We start from the raw sequence: 21108 nt of genomic DNA on the forward strand, positions 1-21108 counted from the left end.
AAAAAAAAAAAAAAAAAAAAAAAAAAAAAAAAAAAAAGCATCCAAAGAGGAAAGTTTAGCATTTGTTTAAAATTGTAATAGTTTTCTTTAAAAAAAAATCATAGATATCATCACTCACAGATCCTTTGCAAAAGAATATAATAGGATTTACTCTACCTAGAATTCAGCTGTTAGCAAATAAACCTTAGAAGTTAGGAATTATAAGACCACAATGTAGCTGAAGAGTTGGCTGGTGCCCCCAGAGCCCGTGCACTTGACCTACAAGACACAGAGCCAAGCCCCCTCATTGGGGCTTGCTTGTCATTTTAGCAGCAATCCTGATCAACTCAGTCACCTAATTTCAAAGTCTAGGACAGACCTGAAACAGAAAATCTTAAGTTGGCTGAGGGCTACACAGAGCTAGAAGTGACATTAAGGGGAAGACAGAAAAACAGAAGTTCAAAAAGTACAGGGGCCAGGGCATTCTGGGGAAATAATAACAGGTCCAGAGGACCCACTGTTTCAAATGCAAGAATAATTAACATTCACTAGGATTTTTCCCCACGTAATCAAAAAAGAGTTAAAGTATGTTCAAGAATATAGGTAGGAATACTTCTAAATAGATTTGTCCTTCATTATATCATTACCAACTGGGTGCATATAAGAAGATAAACCACACTTACCTAAGCAAAACAAACAGAAGGTTTTAAAAATAAAAAAAACACTTTACTCCTGGTCCCATTCTATGTGCACAGAAAATTAAAAGCAAACAAATTAAGACACGCACCACTTACACTATGGCCACCTGCAAGTTCCACTTCACGCACAAAGCATCCATTTTATCCTACAGAAGACTTCTTCAGAATCCTGCTTATTAACTCAACTATTATAAAAGGGACAAACGTGGCTAGTGGTATGCCTAAAAAGTCACTTTTCTCTTTTTATTTAGCCACTGTTACTACAAAAGTATATGTGACTTCATTTTTGAGCCAAATCCATTTACACACATGAGTCAGGAGCTAGCTATATAAACTAAAAGCAGGATAAAATTTTTAGCAATGATTTCTTTTTATAAACTATCCCAATCCCGTCTGTAAATCTACATGATTTTTTCATATACTGATTTTAAAACCGAAATGTCACCCTTCTTCTAATAAGATGTTACTAAACGTTAACTCAGTATTTTCACTTTATACTTACATTTCTGACTTGGAAACATTACATTACAGCTGCTATAATAATTTATTAGAAGAAAATCTGACACACACACCCCCGCACTTTAATTGACTGAAAGGCAAAAAACAGTTAACACTTGTTTTTATTATGATTAAGGGCTTATATTCTCATCTAAGGAAACTTTGTGCCATTATTTTATGAAGTTAATAGATATACTTACTTATTACATCATATATATTATTATTAACGTAACTTCCACGTACTGGTCTCTTGCCATGTCTCAGGCACATACACCCAATAGTTAAGGAAACTGAGGCTTGGAATAAGTGAAGGAACTGGCTCAGAGCCGCACTGCTAGCGACAGCGGACCATTCCAAGGGCGTGTTCTAACCTGTGCTACACTAGATGCCTATGCTTCATCAGAACCTACATTATACAGATACTGCCCAACTTTTGTATCTATAATTCCAGGGAACAGCCCGCAATGGAATCCTGACTTCAGGGAAGCATCAGACAAGCGCATTCACTTCTTTTACAGGAGACCAAGGGCCTCAAGGGGTTTGTCTCAGGCATAAATTTTACTGACGTAAAGAAATTTTTTTTAAAAATGTGAAAGTTTGTGACTAATACTGCATTAACAGCAAAACTGCCTCTAAGCAAAACATAATCAAGTGGCCAAAACTAAACAAAGGTACAAATAACACCTCAATTGGAAATCATGTAGAATACTGACTTGCATTTATTATTTATTCTTACAACATTTATACCTATTTAGAAATCAGCAATAATATACACAATTCAGAACAAAACACCCCTCCCCATCTTATTTAAAGGTCTAAACTGGTCCTACCTTCTAGAAGTTCACAGTGTAAAACCAGAAAAGCCACAGGAACATAAGAGTAAATGTAAGGGGTCAGCTAACTATGGCCCATGAGCCCATCCAGCCCAACGCTTGACTTTGTCATAAAGTGCTACCAGAACACAGCCATGCCCATTGATGTAAGACTGTCTATGTTTGCTTTTGTGATAAAACAGCAGAGTTGAGTAATTCTGAGAGACAATTTGGACTATAAAACCTAAAATATTTGTTACCTGGGCCCTTCAGAGAAACAGTTGGTTAAGATCCCTGATATACACAGATTCTGTAACACACAACTATAACTGTATAAATACATGAATACAATCTGATATAGTACCAGTGAGAATGAAAGTGTATCTTATATGAATATGGCTGTTAGGTTAAAAGAAGGTGGGATGATTTTGTGAAGAACTCACTGGGTGAGAGTGAACTGAGATAAGAGGTACAGACCTTGATTATAAGGTCTCCCTGTTTGAAACCAAACATTATTTTTTAATTAGAAAAAGAAAAGTCCTACCTCTGGTTCTGTTTTTGCTTCCTCTTTAGGCCGGCCCACAGGGCTAACTGGCTTGACTTTCACATCAGCCTTCCCCTGCGCAGTCCTGGGCCCCACCCCGGGCCTCGTGGGCGGTGACGTGCTGATAATAGGCTTTACTTGAGCCCCGGCTGGTGCGGAGGAGCAGCGACTGTTACTCACTTCTATAACGTGTGATGGTGCTATTGGTAATTCACGCAAATTACTGTTTCTTGGAGCAGTTGGCTGCATTTGCTGCATTGGTCGTTTGGTTACATTCTGAGAAGTTGTGTTCTATCATCACAAGAAGAAAGAAATTCTAATTACAACTGGAAACTTGGGAGAAGAAACATAAAAAGGCACATTAGATTAAAATATTTTAAAAAATCATTCTAACTGAATACGTGACTTCTCCTTTGGGGGGCAGACACCTTCCTGTTGGTAAACATTTTTTCCCTGCATAAATGCTTTCTGCTCTACATAGTAACATACCCTTACTGATAAGGACTGGGGCTGGGAAAGGTGCCATACCTGCCTACAGACAGGCTCCTCTTTATGGATATTACACCAGGTGACTTACAGGATGGGGACAAACATTTTTAACAGAATCAGCAGTGCAACAAGGACTCCCGCACAAGGAGTCAGCTGGGTTAATGGCACCACCACTGTCAATGGGTCCCCTAAATTGAAGGCAGAACAAACAAAGAACGAAGCATTAAGTTAGTGCCCTAAGAAAAAGGAGGAAGATGCCCATCGCTCTCATCGGGGAGGAGACAGTCAGGTCACGTTCACCCTGAGGATCCTTAACAGAGACCCAGCGCCTAGAGGAGTGTGGAGATCTGTGAGATGGCTGGGGGAGGACTGCATTCCACGGCTGCTCAGCTCAAGACTGGGGGTGTCGTCTGCCCCTGTTCTTACAAAAGGAAGCCCAGGTTACAAAGCACCCTCTTTCCAGATCTAGAAATCCTTTCTTACTTCTTACGTGATTTTAGTCTCAATGTTACTGTAAGAAACAAAGAGGCGGGTATGAAAAAACTGAGATTAAAAGCAGCTAAGTGACATGCTTGAAGCTCAAGGTCAAAAGGACCAGTATTAAAGGGAAAACCCAACTATCTCACCTTTCAGCCTGGAACTCTAACCCTGAGCCTCTTTACACGGTTAGTTATTTAATGGAGGATAAGACAGTAACCGCGACTAGTCTTTGACCTGTAAAGCGACACACATCTCCCAGTCTCTTTCAATGCACGACAAGCCGCACATCTGCCGATGGTACTCGAGAGGTAACCTCACAGATCAGCGCAGTCCATCCCCACGATTAACTATAAGCTCCATGAAGGCAGGAGCTGCTGTATTCCCAGGAACCAGAGTAGTGCCCAACAACAAAGGATGTTCAAGAAACTCCTCCTGAATTCATTTACTTGTGCATTCACTGCCCACGGAGACAGACAGCCACTGGCAAAGGCAGAACGATTATCACCCAAAACTACTTCCTGAAGTTATGCATCCATTACTAAGGCCATCTCGCACTACAGGAGGATCTAGACACACAAGGCCCCGCGACATAAAAGGTGCCCCCGGAAGACAGCCGCGGAACTGGACACTTACATGCCTTAGCCCCTGGCGCTGGGGGCACTGCGTCCGACTGCTGCTTGGCTGAGGCGGCCCCGTCTGCATGTGAGGCCTGAACTGGGGCTGAGCCGCGGGCATCAGGGGCGGGGGAGGAACAGAGAGGTGGTGGTGCTGGTGCGGGTGCGGGTGCGGCGGCGGCGGAGGAGGCGGCGGCTGGTGCTGCGAAGGTGGCTGGAGCGGGGGCGGGAGCGGGGGCTGCTGCTGGGGCTGCGGGGGAGGGGGCAGAGGAGGGTGCAGGGGCCCCTTCCAAGCCAACAAGAGAGAAGCAACAGTTTATCATGTACGTACTGCTCGTGTTCCAATTCAGCCATTTCCTTAAAAACCCCAACACCAGAAAGAAGCTTCAAGTGGCACTAAAATTTCATTTTAGATTTGTTGATGAAGCTGATGCTATCTTAAATGCAGTGATAAGCCAAAAGCTACTACCCTGCATTTTATATTTGCCCTAAATCCTTTAGATCTTGAAATTCCAGGAATTTATCCTAAGGAAATAACCAAGGATGCGAGCAAACACAACCTCAAGGATGTTTCCTGCAGCACTGTTTCCAATACCCAAGGACTGAAACCAATAAACACGGCCAGAAATAGTGACAGCCGTAAAATGTCAACTTGTGCAGTGTTTTCAAATGCCGTGGTGAAAGAGAACTCATCACCATGAGAAGATGGTAATAACATGTTAACTGGGAAAAGAAAGCATCATGACGAGGATGCAAGCACTAAAGAGACTGAAAGACATGTGCACCCAAATGTTAGTGGTAACTGTCTCTAGATGGTGGGATGACTTCATTTCCTTTTCAAATTCCTATCTATACTTATTTCTGCAATGCAGTGATTATATATATTACATTATATTGTATTATGTATATATATTTATATACACACACACGCACACACACACACACACACATTTATATATATTTTGGTTGTGCAGAGCAGCTTGTGGGATCTTAGTTCCCTGACCAGGGGTTGAACCCGCACCCTCGGCAGTGAAATCACAGAGTCCCAATTACTGGACCTCCAGGAAATTCCCACATTATACTTTTTTAATAAAAAGAAAAAAACATTTTATCCTACTGTAACACCTTATATAATAACCATTTTCCTGTTCTTACTTTAGGTACATATTCCATGTGTTTCTAAATAATCGGTTCAAGCCCATCATCATTACATACCTTAACAGGAAACTTAAGACACAAGAAAAAACATACTGGGTAAGAGAGGTATCAGACTCAAGGCAGCTGATGAAACATAAAACACCAGCAGAGGGCACTCAAATCTCTCAAATAATGAGGGAGCAGCAACCCTTTTTTTCCCCCACTACATATTGCAGAAACATAATTTGACAAAGAACCTTATTTCCTGTTAACCTTTTAAGAATCTTGCAATGATAAGCAAAGGTATTATCAAAACATGCCCTAATTTCATTAGCAATGTATAGTATATCCTTTACAAAATCTTACTACTGAGTTTTTTCATTTCCCAAAAAATGACAATCACTTTCTCCATTTCTCCTACGATTAAGGAAGTTGTCTTTAATAAAGAGCACATTTAAGTTGAATACCCTCGTTCTTTAAATAATCTCCACATCTTGGCAGACTAGAATAAAAATGTGAAAGGTTTTAACTTGAATTCTGAAACACAAAACCAGCCCCTGACGCCTACCTGAAGGTTAGGCTGTGTGTGGGCGGGCAGGAAGGGCTGTCCAGGGCCAGGCAGGAAGGGCTGTCGAGGAGGGATGAACGGCCGTGCTGCTGCGGACCCTGGCTGGCTGAAGTGCAGAATCCCCACCGGCCCTGGCGGCTGGAGGGCTGGCCTCACGGGCCTCTCTCTGGGGAACACAGGCTGCTGTCCTTGCTGATTAAACGCTGGTCCAGGCTGGGTGAATGGTAAGGGGCTGGGAGTGGGCACAGGGTGACCACTGCTAAGAAGCGTGGGAGGAGGTGGCGGGGGAGGGGGACTTCGCTGTTCCAGAAAGAGATGGCTCGGGAACCTTGGTTCACCTGAAACGGAAGGGCGTTGCAACATTACTGCCCTCTGGTCACACAGAACACACACTTCACAGAAATCAGTTTTATGTACTGTCTTACTATGGACGAAAATTACAAGAGGTTGGGTGTGAATGTCTGAAAAGAATTCTACATTTTGCCTCTTATTTCTAGACTGCTTCATTAGTCATTTTCTACAGATGATTTCCTCCTTTGTATGAAATTTTCACATTTCAGATACCAATAATGTCCAATTTTAGCATCTGAAATGACAGGCGGAAGGGCTATGGGACAAAAATCTGACACTCTTATTAACAAAATCTCCTATTGGGAGCTAAATACCGTTTAAAACATAAGCATGTTCAGGCACGTCGCCCCACGCGGCTTTGCTCTGTTACTCTGCGCCATCCTTTACCTCCTAAGAAGAAAGGGTCTCGCTCCTGGGGAGGCGGCGGGGCCCTCCACTGGTCCTGAAGAGGAAGCCGCGGGGGCTGGCTGAAGCTGTTGGGAACAGGTCCAGGTGTGTGCTGTGGGAACTCTGGAGGGCCCTGAAGCACAGCAGGAAAACAGGGTGGAAGGCAGGAAAATGAACGGTAGTTTTCAGAAAGGTGTACATGTTTTTAAGTTTTCCTCTGCAAACGTCAAGGAACTTATCTCCTGAAGCCGCCACCCCTGTATATACACACACACACATATATATATATATAACCTCATGTTACAAAATAGGTGATTCTGCCATAGTGAAACAGTCAAATGTCAAAATGCAGCATCTAAAAATTAATTCAATGTTTTAACAGCACTACAAAACCAGAAGAATATTAGTTTTAAGCTTACTGAAATCCATGCAATTACTGAGCTTCCTGTCCACTAATCCAAGAGACTAAATGTCTACTTTCAGTGTTCCTGACACTCTTCTCAAACATGCTATTCTTTGCTACCTTTTTCACACAACCATAAGCCACAGCTATGAAGTTGCTTTATTTCAACAGAAGAAAAAGAAACTGAATGTGTACCATAACAAAAATCAGCAATCGCTGACGAAACAGGAAAATGTGAAATGTTTAAGAAACCACATTGCTACAAAAGAAATAATACAGTCAGATTCCATTGGCTAAAAATTCTGAACTCTTAAAACAGATTACCGTTTTTCAATAACTGCAGGTTACCAGTAGAACTCTACAAAGACAAATTACTTCACTTTTTAGCCAGTATTTTATAATAACTTTAAATGGAGTATAATCTATAAAAATTTTGAATCACTACGTTGTACACCTGAAACTAATATTGTAAATCAACTATACCTCAATTTTGAAAAATTACTTCATTTTTCAGTTGGCCTTTCAAGCATTTATGGAGATTCTTTTAAAACACCACATTTACTTAAGAAAGCCTCACAACTTTTTTTCACTTCTTTATCCAGAAATTCATTGATTATACATACTGTATCATCAAAATAATATTCATTTAATAACACCTCATTCTTTGAAGTATTTCTCAACTTTCAAAAACCACACTTCTTTCTCATAAACTTAAAATTCTAATGACTTTTCTGTCATTTTATTATGAATTAGCTGTTCTTTCTAAATATGACATCATATTATAACACTGAAAATGCTTCTGCAAATTACATTTGCCTTCCTTCTCTCTTTAAAGGTCTGCTCTATCCACAGTGTTGTAAGAATAATGCAAAATGAACACAATAAACACCACAAACCCATATGACCACTGGCTACATAACATTATCGAAATTAGATTTACACACAAATGTTACATCTTCATAAAAACACATGGTACTGAAACATATGGATCAGAAAGTTGCAAAGCTTAAATTCTTGTAGTCTGTGTCTACCAGTTTAGGTGAAATCAAGGGTATTCTCACCCCACCAGTGTTTGACATCTGACATTAGGGAACATCACTTCTCACTCTAGATAAAGGCATCAATTAAGATACAACTGAAGCAAACAACATCAGAGAAATGTTGGAGTTATAACTGAGAATACATACTGTACACACTCACACTAAACCAAAAGCTTTTGACCCCTAACAAATGCATACATTTTATCGCGATGTTTATTTGAGACTTTACTAATATGATGCTTTGATATGGATATTCTTCAATATTTACTACTTTTTACTATGGTAATAATACGCTCGAAAAACACATTTCTAACAGCATCGGCTATCCGACATTGGTACTGATCACATCTGCACTAGGAGTTTCGATGGACTTGCCTTCTGTCTTTCACTGCCGCGTTCTTTCCTTGTTTTGAAACTACTCTTATTTTTATGTGAAGCCGATGAAACACGTGGTGTGCATTTGCATGGATATTTTGCCAGGTAACTTAAAAAGAACATTTATTAATGAAGTATTTCTTTATAAAATAGAGCATTAGTATCCTGTGTATAGTTTTACAGGCCTTTTCCCTCATGTATACACATATTTCAAAACTTTCTGGATGATAACAAATTAGCAATCAAGGTCCAGTCATTTTTTTTGTTGTTGTTGGCTGTGCCACGTGGGATCTTAGTTCCCTGACCAGGGATCGAACCCGTGCCCCCTGCAGTGGAAGCATGGATTCTCAACCACTGGACTGCTGGAGAAGTCCCCAGTCTTTTTTTTTAATGTTTAAACCATTTTTCGTGGAGTGGCCCAGAAAATAAAATTGAAAATTGTCTGCCCTCTGGGTTGTGGCAAGGTTTGACTGGTCACGCTGCCTCCAATCCATGCAATTTGACTACATAAATTAGCAATGTTCACCTAAGTAAAAACCCGGTTTCAGCTATAAGGCTTGTTTCCTTAAACTAATTTGATGTATACCTGACTGTCCCTCTTCTGGAGGGGGGAACACCAAGAAGGAGTTTCAAATAGATAAATACAGAAGGGACAGATAAGATTCATTAATATCACCACAGCCTAAAACAAGCTATGGGATGTAAAAGGTAAAAGAAATCACTGAAATTTAAAATCTTTTAAAAATGAAATATATGTATTTTTCATGAGGCTTTAGCTTACAAATAGTAAAATATTAACACCTACTTGAAGACGAAAACATTTTCAGCCTTTAAAGTGTATTAAGAAACGATAGCTCTCTTCAAATACCTGAGCTGCGATCACTTACAAGCAGGTGTATGTTAGCCTGCATCAGGTCACTAGGGCAGGGTTTGCCTGGATACGGGTTTGGTGGGGTAGATCCCAGCCAGGGAGCGAACGGCACCACGAAGCCTCAGAAAAGCCCCTTGGGTATGGAACTGCCCCACAGCAGGGGGACTGCTGCACCAGGAAAGGACTTCAGGCCCGTCCGTGTTCTGAGAATCAGGCGGCAAGCTGAAAGACCGAGTTGTGAACCTGGGCCACCGCTGGAGCAACCAGCAACGTGCAGGTCCGTCTGCTGAGCTGGGCACGGGGTGGCATCAGGACGGCGCCAGGCAGGACAGGGAGACCTGGGGGATGATGGCTTGGTGAAATGCAGGGGCTGGGACTCAGTGGGTGCTTACTTGGTGTAGTCACCTGGATTCAGTGTCAATTCTCTTGCTTCTCTGGCTGGTCTGACAGCCCTGGGGGAGCTTGGTGAGAGACTCGGGACCCGCGTAAGAACCCAGGCCGAAGCCTGAACCAAGGCTCAGGTCTGGGCACCGTCAACCAGAGCGGGAGATGATCCTTTCTACTCACAAGGATTCTCAGCCTGTGTGTGTGCAAGCCCATGCTCCTGACACACTTCCACCGCACAGTGGATAACGAAGGCAGCAACTGGCACGTAATTCACACAAGTAACCTTGTGAAGCCAGCGTGAGCATCTGCTTCACAGTAAGAAATAATGAGGATCCAGGCGTGACGGCAGCAGCTTCCCCCACCTGTGGCTCACGCACTGCCCGCCAGGCCCTGTGCAGAGCCCCTGACCACCTGAGCTCATGAACGCACAGCACAGTGACATGGGGGGGGGGGGGGGCGGTGTCTTACTTCACAGCCAAGGAAATCGAAACTTAGGCCATTAAATAATGTGTCCAAGGTGACACCATTCTTTTTTTTTTAATCACAGATTTCAATACCCAAGAAAAACAAGTTAAAATGAGGTAGGGGAAATTTCATCCCATATGGTATAAACCTTGTCAAAATGACTAAATCTGGTTGGGCTTCCCTGGTGGTGCAGTGGTTGAGAGTCCGCCTGCCGATGCAGAGGACACGGGTTCGTGCCCCAGTCCGGGAAGATCCCACATGCCGCGGAGCGGCTGGGCCCGTGAGCCATGGCCGCTGAGCCTGCGCATCCGGAGCCTCTGCTCCGCAACGGGAGAGGCCGCAACAGTGAGAGGCCCGCATACCGCAAAAAAAAAAAAAAAAAAAAAGGACTAAATTTGGGGATTTTAAAAACCATACTTTCCCCTGATTTAGATATGAAAATGATCGTCTAGAACGCGAATTCTGGAAACCATCACATCCCATACAAACTTCCATATACTACTGATTTCTTCAGGAAATGTTCACTCTATACTTCTGTTTCAGCCAAAACGTGAGCCCTCTCGTAAGCCCGCATTATACAAACTTCATTTTCTCCTGTCCCTCCTTCACTCTCTCACCGACCCATCCGTCCTGCAGCCACACTGTTTCAGGAGACCCTGCATGCACGTGGGCCCCAGCGCCCCGCTTCTCTACGGGATGCTGAGTACTGCTGGGTGATACTCTCCGTATGCTGAATCAGACTCACTCTAAGTTTCTATTTACTCTTTTTTAAAAATTATTTATTTATTTATTTTTGGATGTGTTGGGTCTTCGTTGCTGCGCGCTGGCTTTCTCTGGGGGCTACGCTCTTCGTTGCGCTGCGCGGGCTTCTCATTGCAGTGGCTTCTCCTGTTGCAGAGCAGAGGCTCTAGGCTCACAGGCTTCAGCAGTTGTGGCGCACGGGCCCTAGAGCGCAGGCTCAGTAGTTGTGGCACACAGGCTTAGCTGCTCCGCGGCATGTGGGATCTTCCCGGACCAGGGCTCGAACCCGTGTCCCCTGTGTTGGCAGGCAGATTCTTAACCACTGCGCCACCAGGGAAGCCGAGTTTCTATTTACTCTTAACGGGCCCAGCAAGGTCCCTCACAGTTTTCCTTCCTCCTGGTCAGCCCTCCCACTGCCCAGGACATTCTCCCTTCTCTGAGCATCTTCTAGTCCCTCAGCCTCCTGACCTGCCCTCTCTCACCCTCCTACCAGGTAAGATGCTTCCTACCCACCCCCCGTCAGGAGTCCCCCTCCCCTCTCCCCCCGCCCCCCACCCCCGGGGCCAACAGTGCTCTCTGCGTTCTCGCTTCCTTTCTGTCCCCTCCACTTTCATTCAGCTACAACTACAGAGAATTTTCTGGCATGAATCATGTGTTTGTTGCTAATTTTTAGCAGCAGTCTATTTGTTAAAAATTTTAATTCTCATTCTATTACTGCATTTGGTCAGATTTTTCACTTAAAAGATAGGAACAGTATGCTGAATTATAACAGCAATTGAAATATACTACTAATTTGTTGACAAGCTTTCAATCTGAACTACAGTCAGCATACTTCAGGACTCATAAACTCATTAGCTGTATCAGTCACCACTATGCTAACAAGTTGACAAAAAAGGACAGACACAGGGAGAAAGGAAGACGGGAAGAGTAAAACGCATTTTCTGAGAAAGAGGGAAAGTCCTTTGGGGCTATTTCCACTTAGCCCTTCAGTACTGTGTTGTATGAATAGCTAGAAAGCAGCATCACTCGTTGTGGGAACTTTTACTAACTTACGAACGTTTCGCCGATTCCCATAAGGAGTAAAGCAAAACTTAACCTCTGTTGTTCAGAACCACTGTGATCACAGGCCCCAGTCCAGCACTGCTCCTGCACCCCAGCTCGGCCCACTTCCACTTCCGTCCGGTGTGGGTCACTGCAGGACACATGGGGTTTTGCACAGTGTTGACATCGGCACTGCCAGTACCTAGAAGGCAGAACTCAGCCCCATAAGAATGACTCCAGAACTGCTCCTTCACTCAGCTTCATGGAAGCCAGGGAGTGACAGACTCTCTTTGTCTTACTTCCCTGATTCTGCTCACAATTGGAAGAAGCCTGGAAAAGCTTCCTGACTTTTCTGTCTTGACTAATAAACACAGCTTTCTTCATTATTTAACATGTGAAGCCCCGATATTTATTACCACTTTTCTTAGCAGGCTCGCATCATGCTGGGAAAGTACTCGGTTTCTTCTGAAATCTGTAGTTATTTGTAAATTCCATGAGTGCATTTTAGTGCCACAAGCCTCGCCCTCTGCTGATGAAGCTCTGACCGGCACTGGTCACGTGGCTGCTGCAACAGGGCTCTTTATAACCTTCTTTTCCTCCTTCCATTAGACAGTTAATTTCAAGTCCTTCCAAAGATAGGTTTTCTCATTACAGATAAGGCAAAATATAAGTGGAAAAGTAGACTGGCTTCCCTCCACCGTAAGTAGAAAGTCTGATAAATTTTGATTTTTACTTTGCCACAGGCTGAGATCAGGTAAAGTATTCGCCCCTTAGCCCCTTCATCCTTTTCTAAAAGGAAGTAGGGGGCTTCCCTGGTGGCACAGTGGTTAGGAATTCGCCTGCCAATGCAGGGGACACGGGTTCAAGCTCTGGTCCAGGAATATCCCACATGCTGCGAAGCAACTAAGCCCATGCGCCACAACTACTGGGCCTGCGCTCTAGAGCCTGCAAGCCACAACTACGGAGCCCACAAGCCACAACTACTGAGCTTGCACGCCTAGAACGCATGCTCCGCAACAAGAGAAGCCACCGCAACAAGAAGCCCGTGCACGGCAACGAAGAGTAGCTCCCGCTCACTACAACTAGAGAAAGCCCGTGCACAGCAACAAAGACCCAACAAAGCCAAAAATAAATTAACTTTTTTTTAAAGTTAAAAATAAAAAGTCACTGAGTTACAAGAATAAACTCAAAGAGAGACTGATAATTTCAAGCTGCCTGAGAACTAGGTACATTACTTCTTGGGTCTCTAAGCACTTTCAGATTTCCTGGGAGATTATATTGAATATTCCTAACTTCTAAAGACATTTTTTGGTATTAAACTGAAGATACATGGGGATCATAAATCTTGCCCCCTCTGGAATTTTAATATTACGATTTTCATCTCTTCCCCAAACCTTCTTCCCTTTTACTCATCATCCATGTGCTAACTGCATATACACAGGCATTCAAGTGTCAGCAATACTGAACAAAGCCCCGGAATTCTTTCTCCATCAGTAATATTTAACTAGAACTTTATTCCTACTTCCAAATGACCCTCTACTATATAATATATAGTATATTATATTGATATAATTATAATATAGTTACAATTAATAAATATATCAGCTTCTGACAATTAGCGTGTTTCCTTGTAAGGTGAAAGGCAAATCAGCACAGGTCCCCTTCCTGTGCTCTCCTTCTGAGTTCAAACCAGAAGCCTTCACAGAACAGGTATTACCAAGTCCTAGTAATTTGACCTCCTAAATCTCCCTCAAGTCCACCCCCGCCTCTCTCTACCCTTCACCCACAGAGCCATGAGGGCCGAGACCACGACTGCTTCATTCACCAGTGCACTTCCACGCTCGGCACACAGCTGGGCACAAAGACGCCCATAACACGTAAGGCATGGATGAACTGCCGTACTCCAAGGTGAGGGGAGCCAGGCCCCACATCTAATGGAGAATGCCACAGCACGCCCAGCAACCGGCTGCCCAGGAAGCACACGGTCAGGCAGCGGCTGAAAGCCCCAGGAAGCAAGCAGAGGAGGGTGGACTGTGCTGCCCAGGGCACCAGCGACCAGCCCCAAGGCCACGAGCCGAGCGGACTCGGAGCACAGACAGGGCAGCAGCACCAGGGAGCAGGCAAGACCGACAGAGCCGGACTCTGCAACCTAATGACTGTAGGAGGGAATTTGCTGCAACTTGTCCTGTAATGACGTAATATAATTAGACAGGAAAGGTGACATGAACCTGGAGACTCTCATCCTCACCCTATGACCACGTCCCTAATTGTAGAGGAGAGGGCTGTTCCCTGAAGAATGAAACTGAAGTGGATAGTGGGTAGGGTATACTTCCAGCACTGCTGTTAAGGAACACAGCCCAGGCCAGTGTCCCCACCTTGCCTGTAGATCCAACTGAAGAACAATGCACCTGTAACATGAATGAAGCCAATACGGCCTCATGACCAAGTTCCTGGCAGATGGCGTGTGAGCAGAAGTGATGTGGGCTGGTTCCAGGCCCGGTCACTGAAAGACAACCTCCCGTGAATAATCTTCCCTCTTTCCCCACCTGCCAGAGGGTGGAGAGAGAGGCCCCTGAGGGCCAGAGGAAGATGCCCAGAGGGTGATCTGAGCAAGAAATAGGCATCCCGGTGGCGCTGTGAAGTCAGTCCACTCTGGCTGATACTCCCACGCTGGACGCTCTGGGGCCATCGCCGAGTCTCCTTCACTGGGCCAGCACCACATGCCCCAGGTGCTGCAAATGCCGTCCTTCGCCAAGGACTGCCTGACATGGCCACGCACTCTGCCCTCTGCCCCAGGATGGACAACTTACGCCCCAAAGCCCTACCCTCTGGGGATCAGGCCAGGGCTGGGGACTTTCACCTGAAACCACACCTTACCCTGGGGGCTCCGCCTCCTTCCTGTCCTGCATCCCCTGCGCCCTTACCTAGTCCTGGGCACCCCAAATGCCCCTCCTGGGCCCTGCTGCTGCCCACCTAAGGCTCAACCCACACTGCTGCTGCTGCCGCCAATTCTGCAGAGAGCGCCTCTGCTATCTCCCTCAATCCTGCCAACAGCCCTACGAGGGAGCTATTGTGCTCACAGAAATCTTTTGAGCACTTAAATCACCTGCACAAAGCACAAGGTTAGAAAGCACAGGTCACCTATGGCCAGAGCACGGAACTCGGACCCACCGTGCTATCTACTGCTTGCTGTGAACAGCAAACGGCAGGGACTTACTTTCACATCCCCTTATCTGTCTCAGTGTCTTACAATCACACATGTATATGTAAGTGCGTGAGAGTGTGTGTGCGCTTTAGAGTTAAGAAAACCAGTTAAATACTAAATCCAGTCAAGTCAGACAGCCATGGACATTCCACTGGCCTGAATGGCTAATACAAATGAGCAGCTCTTATCTGATCAACCTGAGAGACTGATAAAGGAGGGAGGACCAGAGATGCTATCTACAGCTTAGAAAGAAATAGCTGACTGAGTAACAAGCTGAGTAAACAAGGAAATTTCTGGCTTTGGAAGTTGGCTCAATAGAATAAGAATGGAAAAAGAGGGGTTTTGTGGGCTTAACCTTGAAACTAAGTGACACTAGCAAGGTGTGGGAACCTGGGACAGCCAGGTGGAAGGCAGCGGGTGCCAGCTAAGATCACGGCAGCTAACCCGCAGGCCCCCAAGAAGCTGAAAGCCACCCTGAGGTGTACAAATGAGGGAGGCCGACACTGGCAAAGAGACAGCTTTAATGATAAACGCATCGTATCCAACGAGGAAGAAGCCCGTTTCCAAGAGGGCAAATGCCTACGAGGATTAGAAAGAAGAGGGCAGATAATACAAGGTATTATTCCGAAAGAAAGACAATGGCTGATACATGAAATAAACCACAGTGACAACGGCTACTTCTCTGGCGATGTCAGATCATGCCGGACACTAGGGAGAAACCATCTGGGAAGATAAGCGGGCCCCTAGTTGCCTCCATTTGCCTCAATGGATAACAGAACTTGAGAGTCTTGAATATGTAAACAAACTGAAAAATTTTCCGCTTTAAGGTCCTAGAAGCCGCTTGCTGACTGCTGTCAGTATTGGCTTTATGAAGTAAACACTTAACAGATAGGAGGTATCATTAAGCTCACAGTACCATTTTTCCTCATTGTCTTCTGTTCTGTTTGGAACACAGATGTCACTTTCTTTTTCTCGATTTACACAACTTAAGTTCTGACCACAAGTTTTAGCCACATGGAAAAGACTTCCCATTGCTTATCTAGTATAAATTCTCACTTCTTCCTTAGTAACGGAAGGACAACACTGTGCCCAGCTAGAAGACCACCGACCCCAGCCTGGGACAAGGCGAGCTGGCACAGCTGGACAGGGGCTCCGGGAAGGCTCACTAGGGGCTGCCTGACCCTCCTCCTCTTTCAGCCTGAAACTTGGGTAGGGGAAAAAAACGGATCTCTGGTAACAACACAGAACTGCTATACCCACCCAGAAGAACTTTATTTTTATGCAAAGAATATGACACTCAGTTTGTTAACTCCCTGTTAACTGAGTTTTGCGTTACCTGCAGCCTCATTCACATCCTGACTGATAAACCAAGTTTCCTTCATAAATACAGTGCAAGAATCAGGCAGAACCAGTAACCTTTCCTTTAAGGGATGAAGAAACTCAGGTTTACAGAGTTAAACAATTATCCAAAGTTACACTGACTTGTGGTCTGTAAATGCTCTTTCTCCCCTCGCGCACTGCTTCCGCTGCGGCCAGCCTGTCCTCAGGTAATGCTGAATAAACGGCCGTTCCTGAGTCTGGCGTTCACTACCTAAATTCTCTTGATGCGATCATTCATGTAATAGCACCTGCCATTTCACAAGTAGAAAGGATAATAAATGACCAACTCGCTCTAGAAAATGAAGAACTATTTTAAGACTGTTAGTGAGCTGTAAATACCTCACTTAACAGAACTTTTAGGACTACCGTAATTCTGCCTTTTGAAAGAAAAAGCTAGCATAATCCTTCCAAATAACTGCTCTGTTTTGCTTTTTTTTGCTTTATCCCTTTAAAAGTCCAAGGTAAGAAATTATCATTCTCCCATATAATTCTTATACAAATTGTACTTTCTTTTTTGCATCTCTTGTTAATTATGTGATGTTATCTATGTTAATCCTATTCAGGAAGAACTGATAACTTCAGTTACAAAAAAAGAAAGACGAAAACTTTGCATAAATTGCTTAGCACAAAGTTAATCGTATAATGCAAAGAATAAAGAGGCTCTAACAGCTATTATGTGACTTATCAGCTTCCCTGAAAGGGTCAGTTGGTATATTTTAATAAGACTAATTGAATACCTTAACAATGTCATTGAAACTTCATGAATCTTTCAATAAATTACAGCCTCCGCTACAACATGTTTTCATTTATTAATCTCACTTAAAATGCAAAGAACTATATAAGAAACCAATAGACACTTGAGAATGCCTCTCAGTTAATTCTGATTAAATGATGGGTTAAGTGCAAAGAATCAAGACCACTAGTGACCCCCGACGTAATTAGAATTACAGCCCGTTGTCACAACGTTAATCCTCTTATTGCAGTATTTTCCATAGATTTTTTTCTTTCAGGTTATGCCTTGTTTAAATACCTACATTCATTTTCCTAGAAGGTACTTGTGTATTTGCAGATGCATTCTTAACATTCTGAAGCACCATATACCCAGCAGCAAGCGCTAGGTTTCACACTGGAGGTGGTGGGGGAGAGAGGAGGACACCACATGAACTTAAATACGCTAGGGTATTTAAGGTTACTGGTTCAAGCGGTGAAGCTAGAGCAGGCACTGCAAGTTATAACACTGTTACTTTAGTACAAAATACTGTTTCTGATGAACCTACTGAAGACTGTTTACACTTTTTCATAAATCAAACAACCTTTTATCCCTATACCTCGCCCCCCGCCACTCCCCTCCGGAAACAAGCTCACCCAACGTCAGGCCCTACCGTGGTAAACTTCTCCACCTCAGCACTCCTGACAGCCACAATCTTACAGTTATGATGCATCCAATTATTTTTACCCAGTTTACTGAGGTGCATTTTAATATTCAGAGAGAAAGGGAGAAGGTTCAGCACGATTAAGAGACTCAGGTCGCCTTGCTTCAAATCCTACCTCCTGCACCCAGCTATGTGAACTTGAGCGATTTCATCTTTCCAAGACTCAAAGTTTCCCTATCTGTAAAGTGGAGAAAATGGTACCTTCATGAGGTTGTTGAACACAAGCTTTGAGCAAAATCTGGAATATTGTAATCACTCAATAATGTTCTTCATTTCCCACTGGTCGTCAATAGTATATGCTCTAGGAAGATGGTATTTCCTCATTCAATGAAGGACTAAGAAAGCAAAGCAGCGGTATCAGCTCTATCGACTGAAAGCACACAGTCTGTCTCAAAATTCTCATCTCAATATACCTACCGTATGACCCACAATCCCCACCTCCCAACTATTCACTGACAACTATGACCAGAAAAAATTCCAATGTCCAAATGGTGACTGGGCAGACAAACTGGGCTATATGTGCACAATGGAATAATGCTGGTCAATAAGAAAGGACAAACCACTGGCAAGGGCGACAAAAGGGATGGTCTAGCCTCAAATACACTGCTGGGAGCACAAGGCCAGGCTCGAAATGAAGCATGCCATGTGGTTCCATTCATGCGCCACAATTTGAGGAGCAGAAAGCAGATCACTGGTTGCCAGGGGCTGGGGTGGGGAAAGGGGCTGCCTACAAAGGGGCAGCACAAGGAAGTCTTCTGGGGAGACGGAACTGTTCTCTATCTTAATTGTAGTGATTACACAACCGTATGTATTTGTTAAAAATCAGAGTGTACATCAAAAGGACAAAATTTTTAAAGTTTAAAAAAATTCACATCTTTTGGAAGAAGTGCTTTCAGGTGCTTTCAAATAAAATAGGGCCACTTTCAAAGTTTAAACAGAACTATGGATCTTCAAGGACTCCTGGAAAAATAAACATTAAAAAAAAATTGGTGTGCTTTGCAGGACAAATCAGTAAAAACAGGACAGAGATTTTCTTGGCATGGAAGGAGTTCTAAGACTTTGAAACTTTGTGTTATTGTCAACATTTCATTGGCTGAGTTATTAAATTACAGATGGGCAAGTCATACTCAAAGTTCAAGTCTACTATACAATGAATGGCACTATGTATCTGGGAGGATTTATGAAAGGTATTCAATTCAATGTAACAGTTTTACTTAGCCAAAAATGAAACAAAATAGTGCATCACACTTTTACAATGCAGTTTTTACACTGTGACTTAATGGCTGGACTTTATGATCTCAATGAGTATTCCCTGGCCTTCGAGTTATTGGTGTGGATGCCCACCACCCTCTCTCCACCCAACGCACACAACACTTGCTGACAGGACAGCAAGTCAACAGGGCACTGAATTTTATAACCACCATATTTAATAGCTGTTACCACAGTGCTTAGCTGCTCCTGTTACTGCTGCAGATGGGAATGCACTGATATGATTAAATCTGATGGTATGATAATGTATGGTAATCATGATTAATCAGAAACCCACTAGCAAATGGAGGATGTTGGGTATTATGTCACCTGCATTTTAAAACGCATTCTCTTGCTGCAAGCCTGACAATGTTTGACAGGGGGAAGGACCTCCTCCCACATTCACCTGCTACTACTCAGAGATCTGGTAAGAGAAAATGCCCAGCATTTCTTACCCATCTTAAGTGCTAATAATTACAAGGCATTGCAGGCAAGTTGTAAAAACAAGGGTTCAAAAGAAAGACTTCTTTTTCCTAGACGGAACAAAGTCTGGACTCACATCTGCAAGGGCTATAATCAGAGAGAAATGTAATTTGATGCAGCAGTCTCATCAAACATGATTTGCATGAAATGCCATATAAAATACATCCAAGAAGTGTCAATCACCACCACCTGATACCATGCATCCGCGTTACATGGAAACACAGTGCAGTCAGACCTACCTGTGAGGTGCTATAACTACACAGTAAACACAAATGGAAATCTCATTTATCGGGTCTACCTAATAAGGTAATCACTAAGGAGACTAATTTAAACTTAGTATGGTAGTCTTTTTTAAACATAATATTTAGTTTTCATTTAAACAAAGATCACTAGGAAATTATTCAGTAGCCAAATTACTCAGTATTTAATTGGCTACCCTGAAATAGCAGCATTTACCAGAAACACCAATGCAAAATGAATGACTAAATAGTTTTAAAATAGCCTAGGTCAAGAATCTTCACAATGTGAGTTACCTGAAATTCATATGTATGCTTACCTGACACTGAAAACACTTTAAAAATATTATTAATCAACACTTCAGAGTTGCTTTTTCAAGTGGACAAAGTTTAAAAACAACAAACATCTCTTTGAGGACAAATACATAACTGGACAGCCATGCTTATGGATAAGGAAAGGACTTAAAACTTTAATGACAAAAACATCAGGAACAGCCTTGTGGAAAGAGAGATCTATTAAACTAATATGTCAACAAAGAACATGGAACTGAAAACAGAATTCAGATAGACACAAAAACAGAAGCTGACTTGCAGAAAGGTAAACTAGTCTCCCCATCCTCGCTCCCTTGCAAAAACAAAAGAAAAAAGAGGGCTTCCCTGGTGGCACCGTGGTTAAGAATCCACCTGCCAATGCAGGGGACATGGGTTTGATCCCTGATCTGGGAAGATCCCATATGCCACGGAGCAGCTGAGCCCGTGCGCCACAACTACCGAGCCCACGTGCCACAACTACTGAAGCCCGTGCGCCTAAAGCCCGTGCTCCACAACAAGAGAAGCTGCCGCAATGAGAAGCCCGCGCGCCGCAACAAAGAGCAGCCCCCGCTTGCCGCAACTAGAGAAAGCCCGTGCAAAGCAACGAAGACCCAATGCAGCCAAAAATGAAGAAATAATTTATTTTTTAAAAAAACAAACACACACACACACACGAGAAAACCACAAGTGTCCTGTGAAATCACACTAAAAGGTCGTGGCATGAAAAAAATGCTTCAGGAGTGGACTGCGGGCAAGTAGGCGGCTAAATGGCAGGATGGGGCAGAAGAGAAGGAGCTGAAATGGAGGAAGGACGAACAGTCACTCGATGGCCCCCTGATCTCCTGAGGCACATGCTTCCTTCCTGTGCCAATCTGCTCTTGCAAGTAGTCGCTATTTCTAAGGTACATTTTACATTCAGCAGATTAATATT

At 43.6% G+C, this 21108-nt stretch overlaps 1 protein-coding gene across 10 annotated transcripts in view; it reads right to left on the minus strand.

Annotated features, from left to right (window-relative positions):
- The window catches only part of RBM33 (RNA binding motif protein 33), a 116627-nt gene that overhangs the window by 34019 nt on the left and 61500 nt on the right, over window positions 1-21108 (minus strand). For all 10 annotated transcript variants that reach the window (XR_003431810.1, XR_003431809.1, XM_027101394.1 and 7 more), the window contains 4 exons: window positions 6558-6690; window positions 5820-6157; window positions 4134-4400; window positions 2532-2822 (listed from right to left, as the gene is read on the minus strand). Coding sequence is in view for 8 of the 10 variants with exons in the window: in XM_027101394.1 (XP_026957195.1) it covers window positions 2532-2822; window positions 4134-4400; window positions 5820-6157; window positions 6558-6690 (1029 nt within the window). In the remaining 2 variants the exon portion in view is untranslated. The remainder of the gene's footprint in view (window positions 1-2531; window positions 2823-4133; window positions 4401-5819; window positions 6158-6557; window positions 6691-21108) is intronic.

Source organism: Aethalodelphis obliquidens, unplaced genomic scaffold (genome assembly GCF_003676395.1).
Source record: "Aethalodelphis obliquidens isolate GAN/ISIS:26980383/991018 unplaced genomic scaffold, ASM367639v1 scaffold5, whole genome shotgun sequence".
NCBI classification, from domain to species: Eukaryota; Metazoa; Chordata; class Mammalia; order Artiodactyla; family Delphinidae; genus Aethalodelphis; species Aethalodelphis obliquidens.